The sequence below is a fragment of the Poromitra crassiceps genome (assembly GCF_964638095.1).
Source record: "Poromitra crassiceps genome assembly, chromosome: 10".
NCBI classification, from domain to species: Eukaryota; Metazoa; Chordata; class Actinopteri; order Beryciformes; family Melamphaidae; genus Poromitra; species Poromitra crassiceps.
In genome coordinates this window covers 24,300,177-24,313,608 of record NC_139631.1, presented here as the reverse complement: position 1 = coordinate 24,313,608, position 13,432 = coordinate 24,300,177, and the positions used below count along the sequence as shown (strand labels likewise).

At 42.4% G+C, this 13,432-nt stretch overlaps 1 protein-coding gene across 1 annotated transcript in view; it reads left to right on the top strand.

Annotated features, from left to right (window-relative positions):
* The window catches only part of tmc1 (transmembrane channel-like 1), a gene marked incomplete at both ends in the record, with an annotated part of 11,575 nt that extends 1,521 nt beyond the window's left edge, over window positions 1–10,054 (top strand). Inside the window, 18 exons of the mRNA XM_083645353.1 lie at window positions 1,035–1,494; window positions 1,607–1,795; window positions 1,975–2,065; window positions 2,164–2,245; window positions 2,457–2,563; window positions 2,738–2,836; window positions 2,957–3,099; window positions 3,904–4,048; window positions 4,162–4,356; window positions 5,225–5,404; window positions 5,690–5,842; window positions 6,958–7,086; window positions 7,259–7,326; window positions 7,536–7,775; window positions 7,873–7,998; window positions 8,158–8,236; window positions 9,430–9,541; window positions 9,846–10,054. Of these exons, the coding sequence (XP_083501479.1) occupies window positions 1,035–1,494; window positions 1,607–1,795; window positions 1,975–2,065; window positions 2,164–2,245; window positions 2,457–2,563; window positions 2,738–2,836; window positions 2,957–3,099; window positions 3,904–4,048; window positions 4,162–4,356; window positions 5,225–5,404; window positions 5,690–5,842; window positions 6,958–7,086; window positions 7,259–7,326; window positions 7,536–7,775; window positions 7,873–7,998; window positions 8,158–8,236; window positions 9,430–9,541; window positions 9,846–10,054 (2,807 nt within the window). The remainder of the gene's footprint in view (window positions 1–1,034; window positions 1,495–1,606; window positions 1,796–1,974; window positions 2,066–2,163; window positions 2,246–2,456; window positions 2,564–2,737; window positions 2,837–2,956; window positions 3,100–3,903; window positions 4,049–4,161; window positions 4,357–5,224; window positions 5,405–5,689; window positions 5,843–6,957; window positions 7,087–7,258; window positions 7,327–7,535; window positions 7,776–7,872; window positions 7,999–8,157; window positions 8,237–9,429; window positions 9,542–9,845) is intronic.
* Window positions 10,055–13,432: the final 3,378 nt, after the last annotated feature.

Below are 13,432 nucleotides of genomic sequence, written 5' to 3'. Positions count from 1 at the left end.
AAACAATATTTTTCGGGAACACTTTATAATAACTGTACGCTACAAAACACTAAATAGGCTACTTAGTTATTCAATAACTGATGCGATCATTCCTGTCTTTACTTTGAGTATCTTTTAGTCCAGCACCAGGGAAGGGGGGGGGGATGTGTGGAGATGTTACAGTGGCTTAGGGCCCCAACCCTATATTTTTTGACAAAATGTTCCATAAGTTTATGGACAATTAGAGGGTTATTGTGCTTTTGGCTTTAATTGAGTGTGCCTGCACTGTACAATCCTGTGTTAGATACAGGTGAGTTTATTTCTTGTTATTGTGCTGTTGGCTTTCAGTTTTCAGGTGGCTGTGCTGTAAATCCTGTTGAGATGCAGTTGAGTGTATGTCTTAGTTATTATTCTCACCTTAATTGTGTGTATGTGGGCTGCGAGGGGGGCCCTTTATGTATCCAGGTCCAGGGGCTCGTCATGTCATAATCCGCCTATGCCTCCGATTTCACACACTCAGTGCTTTTGATTTCAGTTACATCACACGTCCTGTGCACTCCCCTTTGTCCCCCTATCACGACCGGTGTCCCCAATTACCACAGGATTAACAACACCCAGATAAAGGCACACATCAGCGAGAGAGAGAGAGAGAGAGAGAGAGAGACAGACAGACAGACAGACAGACAGACAGACAGACAGAGAGACAGAGAGACAGAGAGATAATTACATGGATAGAGAGCATACAAACTCTGTGATAATTGGGGTGGTTGTAGTTTATAACTTTGTAGAAAGAAAGTGACACGGTATCTGTATAGTGTAACTGCACCCCACCCAAATCTTTGGTGAAGCCTGACACCTAATGGTGAGAAGTAGGGTACTGCACTGGCCTTCTCTTATTGGTCTCTGTGTCCTGTGATGTGTGTGTGTTCCATTTACAGTCAATATACGGTAGTCCAACAGGCTTCAGCAAATATTTGGGTGGGGGTGCAGTTACACTATAATAGGTAGTAATCAGATTACTATGCAGTATCTTTTTCTTTCCTTTTTTGCTACAGGTGATGAGGATGAAGCTTCCAACTCTCATGAAGAGCAAAAGTTGGGGAAAACCAGGGGGAAAGACAGAGACAGACAGAAAAAGAGGAGAGAACATGCAAGGAGAAAAGGAGCTCCTAGAGCAGAGAAAGGGAGAGAGGAGTTGGAGGAGAGAGCTGAGAAAGGGGAAAGGGGCAGAAGAAGGAGAGGAAGGCAGGATCAAGACGGAACAGGAAGAAAGAGGGACGAGGAGGAACCAGCCAATGTAAAGAGCAGCAGGGCAGCCAAAAACAAGAAGAATCTCAAAAATGAAAAAAGGAGAAAAACGGAGCCGGAGGAGCGAGACGCCCAAGAGGCAGATGACGAGGGGAAAAAGAAAAGTGGAAGTGCCAAAAGAGAAGAGAAAAAAGAAGACATGGGTGAACAAGCAGTAAAGAAGAAAGCAGAGCCAGTAAAGAAGAAAAAGAAAATAGTTGAGACAAGGTGCAGTAACCTACCTATCTATTTCCCATTGAGGAATATGGATAAACAACACCCATACAGAACAGTGCAATGATATTAAACACAGTATAGCCCCTAATCCTTTTTGTCTCAGCTCAGAGCAAGAGTCAAACGAGGAAGGTGATAATGAGGAAGAGGATGGTAAGGAGAAGGAGTTGAGGCCGGAGTCTCTGTCACCAGAGGAGCTGGAGAAGCTGAAGGAAGCAGTGGACGACAAGAAGAAACTGATCCAAACTCTAAGGGGAAAGCCCTGGCCCATGAAGAAGAAACTCACTACCTTACGGTAAACAGTCACTGAAAATCAGGGGTGTAGTGGTAAATACTAGGGTAAACTGTGCATTTACCCTCCACTACGCCCCTGCTGGAAACCTTCCAAAGTGCTCAGGATCCAGGATCAACTAGGCTAGGGTTTGATGATTGATCTGTAGCTGTCTTTGAATCAGATCATCTTCTTTCTTGCAGGGAGTCCCAGGAGTTTTTGGAGAAATATGAAGGAGCTCTGGGGAAAGGGAAAGGCAGGAAGCTCTATGCATACAAGGTCATGATGACCAAGGTAAGGGATCATCGCCTGCTTTGATTAGTCTTTGATTAAGAGGCACTATATTTTTATTTTGTGGTAATACTATGTTTTTCTTTCTTTTTCTTTTTAAGAAATGGATGAAGTTTCAACGGGACTTTGAAAACTTCAAAACCACCTGCATTCCATGGGAGATGAAAATCAAGGAGATTGAGAGTAGGTTGGGAATATTATCCACATTTTCTCCTAGTCTCTGGAGGGGTTCATGTCTGATTTTCAGGACTGATAAACATCATACAATTCACATCCCTTACATACCTCACACCGTGGCTCCCTCGCTCCCAGTTATGTTGATCACTGTCTGCAATAGAAACTCTGTACAGTATTAGCATGATAACAATCGGTCTCTTACTCCTCTGCTTCTCAGGTCATTTTGGCTCCTCGGTTGCGTCCTATTTCATCTTCCTGAGGTGGATGTACGGCATCAACATGATCTTGTTCGGGCTGACCTTTGGCCTGGTCATGGTGCCAGAGGTACGAGGCTTTAGGGCAAAACAAGTCATAGTTTCACTGTATTGGTGTTGGAGTTTTACTCTGTTTAATCTGCATCTTTCTGCCTTGTTATTATTTCGGTTATGTCTGCATGCTGTGTGGTTCCTCTCTAACTGACTCTCTCCTCCATTGCTCCTGTCTGCTCCGCGCTAACAGGCGTTAATGGGGAGGCCCTATGGCAGCATGCCCAGAAAGACTGTGCCGAGAGCAGAGGAGACCACTGCCATGGACTTTGCAGTCTTATGGGACTTTGCAGTCAGTTGGCTTTCTGTGCTGGTTGATGGTTTGGAAACAATTATTAACACTCAGTGCTTCAAATGGCAGCTAGGAATGTGCAAATCTGCGAATCACCTGAATTGAAATGTGTATTGACAGGGTTATGCCGAGTACTCAGTCCTCTTCTATGGTTACTACAACAGCCAGCGTGCCATTGGCTGGCTCAAGTTCCGTATGCCTCTGTCCTACTTCCTGGTCGGTGTGGGAACAGTCGCCTATAGCTACATGGTGGTCATTAGGACGTAAGTGCTTTGCCTTCTGGGAACAACGCAGTCAAACCTAGGGCTGGGCGACATGGTTGAAATCAATATGACAATAATCATGATATATGGTGGTTCATGTATGCAAAATCATAATCAAATTACTGTTCATCTCATTGAACCGAATGGTAATGTTAGGTGTGGTGTCAAACAAAACAGAAATATTCAAATCATATTGCTACTCATTTTACAGGAGTTTTTAAGTAAAATGTGCTTGTCATCATCATTTTAGACAGCATACATGTAAATCTGTGTCACAATATTAAAATATCTTCATATCATCATGATATCCACTGAAAGACGATAAACGATAATATTGAATTATCATGCAGCCCTAGTCAAACCTATTACCCAAGCCAGTGGTTCTCAACGTGAGGACCATGGTCCTTGAGGCGGTTTCCAGGCCTTTCCCACGAAATTGATGAATTTTTAAACTTCACCATTATTTAATTTCCAAGAAGTTAACACAATTAGAGAATGTAGAAGAATGACTGTTTTGATCATTCACTTGTCTCTACCTACAATAGCCTGCCCTATAGTTTTGGCTGTCTGGACAAAATCATCATACAGTATCTATCAATAAAAATATTGTCAGATTTGGTTCGGAGAGACAACATCTCATCAAGTGGGGGGTTTGTGTGGACTACATTTTCTGATATTGAAAAGGTTCATGATCATTGATCTAAGCTGTGTTATGATTCAATTAGCGTTGTTATAATTTACATGGCTGAGAATAAATCCAAAGTTTACTGAACATACTGAATCTATACTTGATTTGGATTAAAGGATGGCCCGTAATGCCAATGAGTCGGGGGGAGGAGATGACAACAGCTTCAATTTCAGTTGGAAGATGTTCACCAGCTGGGACTACCTGATAGGAAACCCTGAGACTGCAGACAATAAGTTTGCCTCCATTACCACCAGCTTCAAGGTTAATGCAGATGAATGTTGCTTTACCTTGTGTACACATTTGATGCTAATTGTGTTCAGGTGGCGTACATGTGTGTTTGTGTTGTCTGACCAGCCCATGTTCTGCCTTCCCAGGAGGCCATCTTGGAGGAGCAGGAGAGCAGGAAGGATGACAACATCCACCTGACCCGTTTCCTGCGGGTGCTGGCCAACTTCCTGGTCTTGTGCTGCTTGGCAGGAAGTGGATACCTCATCTACTTTGTGGTGCGGCGCTCTCAGAAGTTTGCCCTGGAAGGACTGGAGAACCACTCCTGGTGGGAGAGGAATGAGGTAGATGAGAGACATAGAGAGAGAGAGAGAGAGAGAGAGAGAGAGAGAGAGAGAGATAGAGAGAGAGAGAGAGAGAGAGAGAGAGAGAGAGAGAGAGAGAGAGAGGGGTGATATTTGAAAAGTTACTTTTAAAGCATTAAAAGACTGACCCTTTTCGGGGAGTTAATTGGTCTCCAATATCTGATGAGAGAATTGGCACTAACATCACCTCTGGTCTTGCGCTGTAGTGAGCATGCTAATGCTTTAGCAGTAGCCTAACCCTAGGTGATTAGCATTATCCAAAAGCATGAAGACCTTTAGTAGCCTGGGTAAACCCAGTCTCCACGTGACCTCTATCTATGTGTTATATCAGTCACAAAGACTAGTGACTGAGAGCGCATAGATAGAGGTCACGTGGAGGCTGGGTTTACCCAGGCTAGACCTTTAGTAATGCAAACTTGTATTGGTTTTTATTTCATGGCATGTAGATTAGAACTTCTGAAAACAATGTATCAATCTTCATTGTTACTGAAGGCCATCACAAACTAGCAGCACAAAAAACTTTAGTTGTCTGGCAAATTTCTCTCACTTCTTATGAAAACAAAACAAGCTTGAAGTCTCCTTGGAAGACATATTCCCCTCTGTCATTGAAAGTGCATTCATTATGTCAAATTTTATGTCTCAATCCCCCAAACAAGTCTGAGAGCTGCTTCTCATTTTCTCACTTTTAGGATTAACTGTAGGCTCGCCTACAGTTACTTAACATAATGTATGCTAATATAGTGCTCCAGACAGAGCAATTTAGTGGAGACAGAGACAATCCTCTTCTCATATTAGGTAAGGAGACCATCGGGCCAACCTCCTAAAACTCCCAAACTCTGTTTCGTAGGTTAACATGGTCATGTCATTGTTGGGGATGTTCTGCCCCATGCTCTTTGACGTCATCAGCGCCTTGGAGAACTACCACCCTCGTATCGCCCTGCAGTGGCAGCTGGGACGCATCTTTGCCCTCTTCTTGGGAAACCTCTACACCTTCATCATTGCACTCATGGATGAAATCAACCTCAAAGTAAGTACCATGTTGTGTGGATGTTTGAGTTTATTATCATTACATCTAGGCCCAATCTAATAATTCCAGAACCGTATGTATGTGTGTCCTTCGCATATCTCGAGAACCGTTCGTCCGATCTACTTCACACTTGCCAGGTGTATTGCTGGGGACCCAAGGATGTGCATTTGGACATACTCAATATTAATGAACTTTGAATAATCAAGTAAACAGCTCTGTGCAGCAGCGGGGCGCACTACACGACTAGTTATGAAGCAGAGGTGTGTATGTGTGTGTGTCTCTCAGAGGGAAGAGGAGGAGATAGTCAAGTTTAATATGACCGTGTGGGAGGCCAGTCTTTATAACGGCACAGTGTCAGGAAACAGCACCGCTCCACCTGTCACCGTCCACCCTGCTGATGTCCCCAGGGGGCCCTGCTGGGAGACCATGGTGGGGCAGGTCAGTGTGTGTGTGTGTGTGTGTGTGTGTGTGTGTGTGTGTGTGTGTGTGTGTGTGTGTGTGTGTGTGTGTGTGTGTGTGTGTGTGTGTGTGTGTGTGTGTGTGTGTGTGTGTGTGTGTGTGTGTGTGTGTGTGTGTGTGTGTGTGCGTGTGCGTGCGCGTGCATGTGTGCGTGCACGCGCAATGTCTGTTTATTGTGTATTTTATAATTTTTCAATGACAATGAGTTATTAATTTTTGTTCATTGTTGGGTCTAATTAAATACTTGTAACAGCGTCATCACATGTTCTAAATATTTTTTTAAGCTGTATTCCTTTATGTTATCCAAAGGAGAAATAATAATGGCATTTGATTACAAGTACTTGTAAAAAGTATTACTTCTGGGAATACTTTCAAAGTGACAGCACGAAACTCAGCAGGCCATTTAAATAGTAGCAGGTTTTCTGTCTTTATGAAATAATGGCATATAAACAAATATCTTGAACTATGTATTATTAATGATTATTATGATTATTACGATTATGATGATTATGATGATGGTGATTATGATGATTTATTTATTTATCTATGTATCTATCGATTGATTGATTGATTGAAATATTGTTAATATTATTATTCTCAATTTCCTTTATCTTACCATGGTAGCTTATCTAATATGGTAATTTGAAAGTAACCAGAATACATTAATGCATTTGGGTGAACCCTTGGATTAGGTTACTATGGTAATTACCGTTTTGATGGGGGTAACAAGTGACAGTACTGGGACACATTTTTAAAACAACCGACCAAACCCTGCTGAATGTGAAATATTGAGACATATAGCCTACCCGTACTTATATATAGTGGTAAATAAATATGTAAGGAAACCCCACCATTCGGTGATCAGGTAAAGCACCACCAATATGAACAAAAATCTTTTCAAATAACCATGCCCCTTATAACACCATTATATAACTTACATCCGTTTGACACTACTCAATATGATGATGAGGTCACAAAGATTATACCAGGGAAAAGGTGGTTAAACCAAGTTTAAGGGGGTTTACCTTCCACTACAACCCTGCATGTACCTGTGCTAATAGTATAACACAACATCTGTCTGCTATCCTTTACAGGAGTTTGTCCGGCTCATCATATCTGATACCATGACAACCTACATCACGCTGCTGATTGGTGATTTTCTGAGAGCCGTGCTTGTTCGTTTTCTCAACTACTGCTGGTGCTGGGATCTGGAGGCTGGATTTGTGAGTCATCTTTTTAACGGATTACAGTGACTGTGAAATTCATCAGAGTACATTTTATGTGTGAGGTATCACACATCAAAACTCTCTCTCTCTCTTTTTGCGATCTGGATCGTAATGGTGACTGAAAGTGTAAGATTCATTTTCCATATTGTCTCCTTCTCCTTTGCAAAAGCCGTCTTACTCTGAGTTTGATGTCAGCGGGAATGTCCTGGGCCTGATTTTCAATCAAGGCATGATATGGTAGGTAGGGCAAAGACACCGTTTCATTTTGAAAGATGTAATACAGATTGCCAGTTCTCATTCTTGTGTTTTATTTAACCTTCATTTAATCATTCAGATCACTTATGGACAACTTCACAACCAATAACTTTGGTATAACAGAAAACCAATTAGGATGAGTGGCACTTTGGGCCTGTCCTCCCCTCAGTCTGTCCCATCCTCTCTTGCAGGATGGGTGCGTTCTACGCCCCCTGTCTGCCCGCCCTGAACGTCCTCCGCCTGCATGTGTCCATGTACCTGCAGTGCTGGGCTGTGATGTGCTGTAACGTGCCACAGGAACGGGTCTTCAAGGCCTCTGGCTCCAACAACTTCTACATGGCCATGTTGCTGGTCATCCTCTTCCTGTCCACTTTGCCTGCCATCTACACCATCGTCACCATCCCCCCTTCTTTTGACTGTGGACCCTTCAGGTAATCATGGGCCTGATGAGGGATTTGTTTCTTTCAGTCTGCTTAGTTGATTTTCTGTTGCAGTCATCGAGAGTTTCTGTCTCTGTCTTCTTCTCAGTGGGAAGAACCGCATGTTTGATGTGATCCAGGAGACGCTAGAGTCGGATTTTCCACCCTGGTTCAGTAAAGTGTTCAGCTATGTCTCCAACCCTGGACTGGTGCTCCCCTTCCTTCTGCTTATGGTGTGAGTCAGCAAACATTCAGCAGCGGACTATGACCTGAATTATGATGCATGTTTGCACGGCTTAAATCCCCCCCATGTTATCATCATTTTCCTTTGGTAATCTGACATTTTTTCCACAGATTATTCAGTAATGATATGTTCCGGTATTTCATCTTTCAGGTTGGCCATTTATTATCTGCAATCCACATCCAAAAGCTACAAAGAAGCTAACGTGGAACTGAAGAAAAAGCTACAAATGGTAACTCCATCCGTGCATTTGTGAAAAACACACTTCCTTGGCGGGAAATTCCATACAAAGTTGGATGATGAAGTTTGAAAGTCTGACAAAATGTTACTACCCGAGTTTACAAGTTATGTAAACTTGAATCGTCTCAACATGGTGTACAAAAAAATACATTAGTCGGTAAATCATCCAATCACGTGAACTCAGATTTGTTACGTTCTGCAGGAGCGTCTGTCCTCCAGCCCCGGGTGGGCGTTTTCAGAAATTATAATGTGCACAGGCAAATCAGGGACCTGCCTTGTAGTTGACATCGTAACTGGCCAATCAGGGACACTGCATACAAAGCAGTAATGGCTGCTCCTATGGTTTTGCAGCTCGAGCAGTAACGTCAACATTCGTCGCGTTTACACAGCCATAAGTGCAGTTATTGCAGAAATAGACCCAATAACAACAATTAAACAAGAACAGGAGTATGCAACAGCAGAGTTGCATATGATATTGCATAAGATATTTTCGTCGTTCTTCCGAAAGGATTTGGATCAGACTCTATCCGACACTGATTGGCTGAAGGATTTGGCGACACTGATTGGCTGAAAGAGTGTCAAGGCAAGTACTCACACCCACTGAAATGACTGTGGACTGCTTAGAGTCCTGATGGAACCACAGAATGAGTTCATGGCTCCGGATGGTTTTAACCAGGCTACCAGATCATATAACAGTAATAACTTTTTAAAAGCAAGACGCGGCCAAATCCACATCATCCTTTTCAGGATGTCCATGTTTGTTTGTCATTAGTCTTCTGGATTTGATTTTCCTACAAACTTTCCCATGAATACAATGCTGCTAGCAGCCGACTTGTCTCGAATGTCAGATCTTTCCACCAGCACTTGAACGCCCCTTCAGATCCTCACTCGCTGGTTTCTGTGGGTTACAGTCGTTGTACTAATATCATCACTCCACCAGAGGGCAACAGAATAACAGTAGATGTCTGGTCCAAATCAAATCCTCAGTTCCTGTCACACACAGGCTGGACAGTGCGTTTTTTGTGTGTGAAAACAACTTTCTTTTCTGAAAATAAATTTAAAACCTTTTTTTTGGTAACCCCTCATTTTTGTTAATCTCTGTGTTGTTGTCTGTCAGTTGGAGCAGTTGAAGAACGTTTTGTATGTATTGTAGCTGTCCCCAAATTGTTTTTTATTCCCTTCAAGCAAAATGAGGAGAATAAGAAGAAAAACAAGCAAGCAGCACTGAAGGCCGCAATGGATCTGGAGGAGGCCAGGAAGGCTGCGTCTCAGGCTGCAGAGCAGCAGGGCAACAAGGGTGAGACCTGGGATTATCCTCTGGTACACACAGTTTTACTCAAACAGAATAAAGGCTTTTTAACATGTTTTGGAATGCCTTGGATCTCTCTTTTTAGCATTTTTTTTTTATTTTAAATTAAGAGTTTGTCTTGTCTTCTATATTTCACATTTCTGCTTTGCCATTATTATTCTCTATTTCATTGCATTTGTGTCTCTTGCTTATCTATCAATCAATCAATCAATCAATCAATAAATCAATAAATCAATCAATCAATCAATCAATCAATCAATCAATCAATCAATCAATAATGCTCCTCCTGCAGATGGGGGAGAACACCAGGGCAGCAGTCAGAGGCCGTATCATAGTAAGAATGGACGCAAACCTCCTCCTCCTCTCATGGACCAATCCACCAGAGCCCCTGTACCCAGGACCTATCACCATGACAACCACGGGGCCCCTGGATACCTGCCCGGTATCCCTCGGCAAACTGAACCCCGGGTGCACAGGGTGCCGAGCCTGCAGAGACACTGAGGGAGTGAGACGGGCTGAGGGGGTGAGACTCAAAACCAAGCACTTTATTGAGAAACTCATATTCAGATGGGAACTGAGAGGAATGGGAGCTGGTGTATGTTCTCTCCTAAATGTGGAATGAAAGCATTGTTTTTGCTTTATATTTATTATAAATGCGTACTCATACATTAATTTGTCCAGCAGAGGGCTGTTGTTCCTTTGTGGTTACTCTCAATAACTACCGACAGTAGCAGAATCAGATTTCCTTTTGATGAAGATATCATCAAGAAAATAATATCATTAACAACTCATATGCATCAGTGTCATTGGAACCAAGTGCACTAATCTGCAAGTGAGCAAATATATTCATTGATTTAGCTGATATGATTCTCATTTTGTGCAGTGTGCAAAATCAACTCTTTTAGCCTTTTAGGAATGTCATGAGCTCCACAATACAATCTACCCAATATTCCTTTTATAATAATGATGTATTTTGCACACACATGTCTTGGAAGAAAAAGTCCTGCAAGATCCACAAGCTGCAAGATCAATTTTTCATCTTCTTTATTTTATGTAGTATTTTAACAGATTTTGTTGCTCTTGAGCTACATGACAATTTAATTTAGTTTTCAAATTTTTTAACCATTTTAAACTATCCACAAAATATATATTTGCTTTTGGCCTGTCATGGATAGGTCATGTCAGACACTGAGCCCTGCCCTTGGACCTGTGACTGGGCCAAGTATTTAAACTATTCATTAGACATGGAAGCCATTTAACCCAGCCAAATGGAGCAATCACTCATCTCTGGCTGGATTTACACACTCCACTCAAATCGGTTTGGTTTTGTTATTTTCTTTAACCTGTACAATAGAGATGTGTGATGTATTTTTATGGTTATTTGGGGGGATTTCTTTTTTTGCCTTTTATTGGAGAGCGGTAATGGAGAGAGACAGGAAAGCTTGCGGCAGAGACAGAGGGGGATGAAATGCAACAAAGGTCCTGGGCTGGATTCAAACTCACATCACTCTGCTTATGGTATGAGCAACCAGGATGGGCCCAGATGTGGTCTTTTGAATGATCTCTGAACTTGGAAAAGAAACACAATGAGAATCAGATTATTCCCATTTTAGACAACAATGAAAACATCGAAAACCTGTGCCGTATATAAAGGCAAACAATTCAGATTTAAGCTGACGGTGTAAATACATTCTCTGTGGCCTTCTAACCTCAGCCATGTACCATGGATGTCCGACTCCTAATGGCCATATCCAGTGTCCCAATATTTGATTGCTGCTCTTACATGCACTTATTGGACACCAAGCGGACCTGTCAATCACCTGCTCATTTAGCTCTGTGACTGGAGAGGTTGCATGGTGGATAGCTGTGTCGTCTGGTTGGCTTAGCATTATCAACCTTCACTTAAACGAACTGATCACCCTAAATCTTTTTTAAATGTAATATCTGTGTAATGTAAGATTTGTCAATCAACATGAAGCAGGGGTGACGTATCGTATCATTTAAACAACAAGTCATCAAGCTCATACTGACATTAACTTACAGTGCCACACAATCAGATCCAGTTCCATTGATGCTCATGAGCAATTCATGGCAAGTAAGCATAAAGTATTCATTCCACAGCTATTTGAGATCCAAATAATGAAGTAATCCCCTATGGTTTATTATTTTTTCATGACCAAACTAGGATTGCAATCAGATTATGAGGATTGAGGAGACTGGTCAGATGAGACAAGTGAAACCTCCACTTCATCCGTCCACAGGAGATTTTGGAGACCTTAATCTGCCTCGCTGTTCCTTATCCAGGTAACACCAACCCGCAGATGCCCGCTGCTTCACCTGCCACTGGAGTTGAGTTTTGGCTCCCTTCCAGTCTCCTGCCATGCTGGTACATTGTGGCAGTAAACTGAGCCATGACGGCTCAGTTCTACATTACCGGATATCTGACTTGTCAGTTGTAGTACGGTGTGCATCTCTTATTCACTAACGCTAATGAAGGGAGGAGTGATGCGTCGCAGCATCACAGGCACTGATTTGACTAGTGGGATGGTGTCCAGTTTTGCCGTATACAGACCAAAGGTCACTGCTAAGACTCTGTGTGAATGACTGAGGAACAAGGCTATTAAAAGAGATCTCTGACGGAAAGGTGAAACCCCCTTTAGTTAATGACCCCACGAAATATTCCTGGATTTGGTGTTGGGGCAGGACCAATGGGCAGGACATGCAGTGAGGGATCATTCAAAGGTCTACTCTAAACCAATGGAGTATGAGTGAAAGGCATTTTATTCAGTGGGAGGGGTTCAGAGGTGATGTTCAGAAATCTGTCTATCTGTCTGTCTGTCCGTCCGTCTGTCCGTCCCATGCTCGTTAACGTGATATCTGAGGAACGCCTTGAGGAAATTTCTTAAAATTTGGTACAAACATCCATTTGGATTCAAAGATGAAGTGATTAGATTTTGGTGATCAAAGGTCACTGTCACTGTCAACTCACATCCGTCCGTTCCATTCTCATTAACGCAATATTTCAGGAACGCCTTGAGGGAATTTAATCAAATTTGGCACAAACGTCCACTTGGAATCAAGGATGTAGGTGGTCAAAGGTCAACGTCACTGTGACCTCATGTCCATCCCATTCTCATGAATGCGATATCTCAGGAATGCCTGTAGGGAATTTCATTACGTCTGACACAAATGTCCACTTGGACACAAGGATGAACTGATTACAATTTGGTGATCAAAGGTCAAGGTCACTGTGACCACACAAAATACATTTTTGGCCATAACTCAAGAATGAATACGCTAATTATGACAAAATGTCACACAAATATTCTAATAGGATAAAATGATAAAGTGATGAAATTTTATATCTAAAAGTTCAAAAGTCAACTTCACTGTGACTTCATCATCGTGTCAATATAGTGATAACTTCGATTCCGCCAAAAAATACGCTTAATAACTTTTATTAAATTCCTTCAAAGTCTTCACTATAGCCTATATATTTTATGAGTCTGGACAGAAATGGATGTAGACTGCCACTTGACTGGTTGTTGAAGGCATAGGCTACAACTGTGGTTATTTCTGCTATTGCTTAAAGTACAGTTGTACACCTACTGATGCAGTATGAAGTCACCATGAACGACGTGGTTTCTTTCCGGGAGGTACAAGTAATGGGAGTTAATTTCACTGGGACTTTAATGGATCTAATGAATAAATGTACCCAAGCCTGCTCTAAGTAGCTAAAGAGTGGAAGTATATCAATAGGGTTGGCGAGGGGGTGGAGGGTGGAGTGTTGATAGGTGGTGGAGAGTGAGGAGGAGGAGGAGGAGGAGGAACAAAAGGAGGAGCTGAAGGAGGCGGATGCGACACGCTCCATCCTTTAGG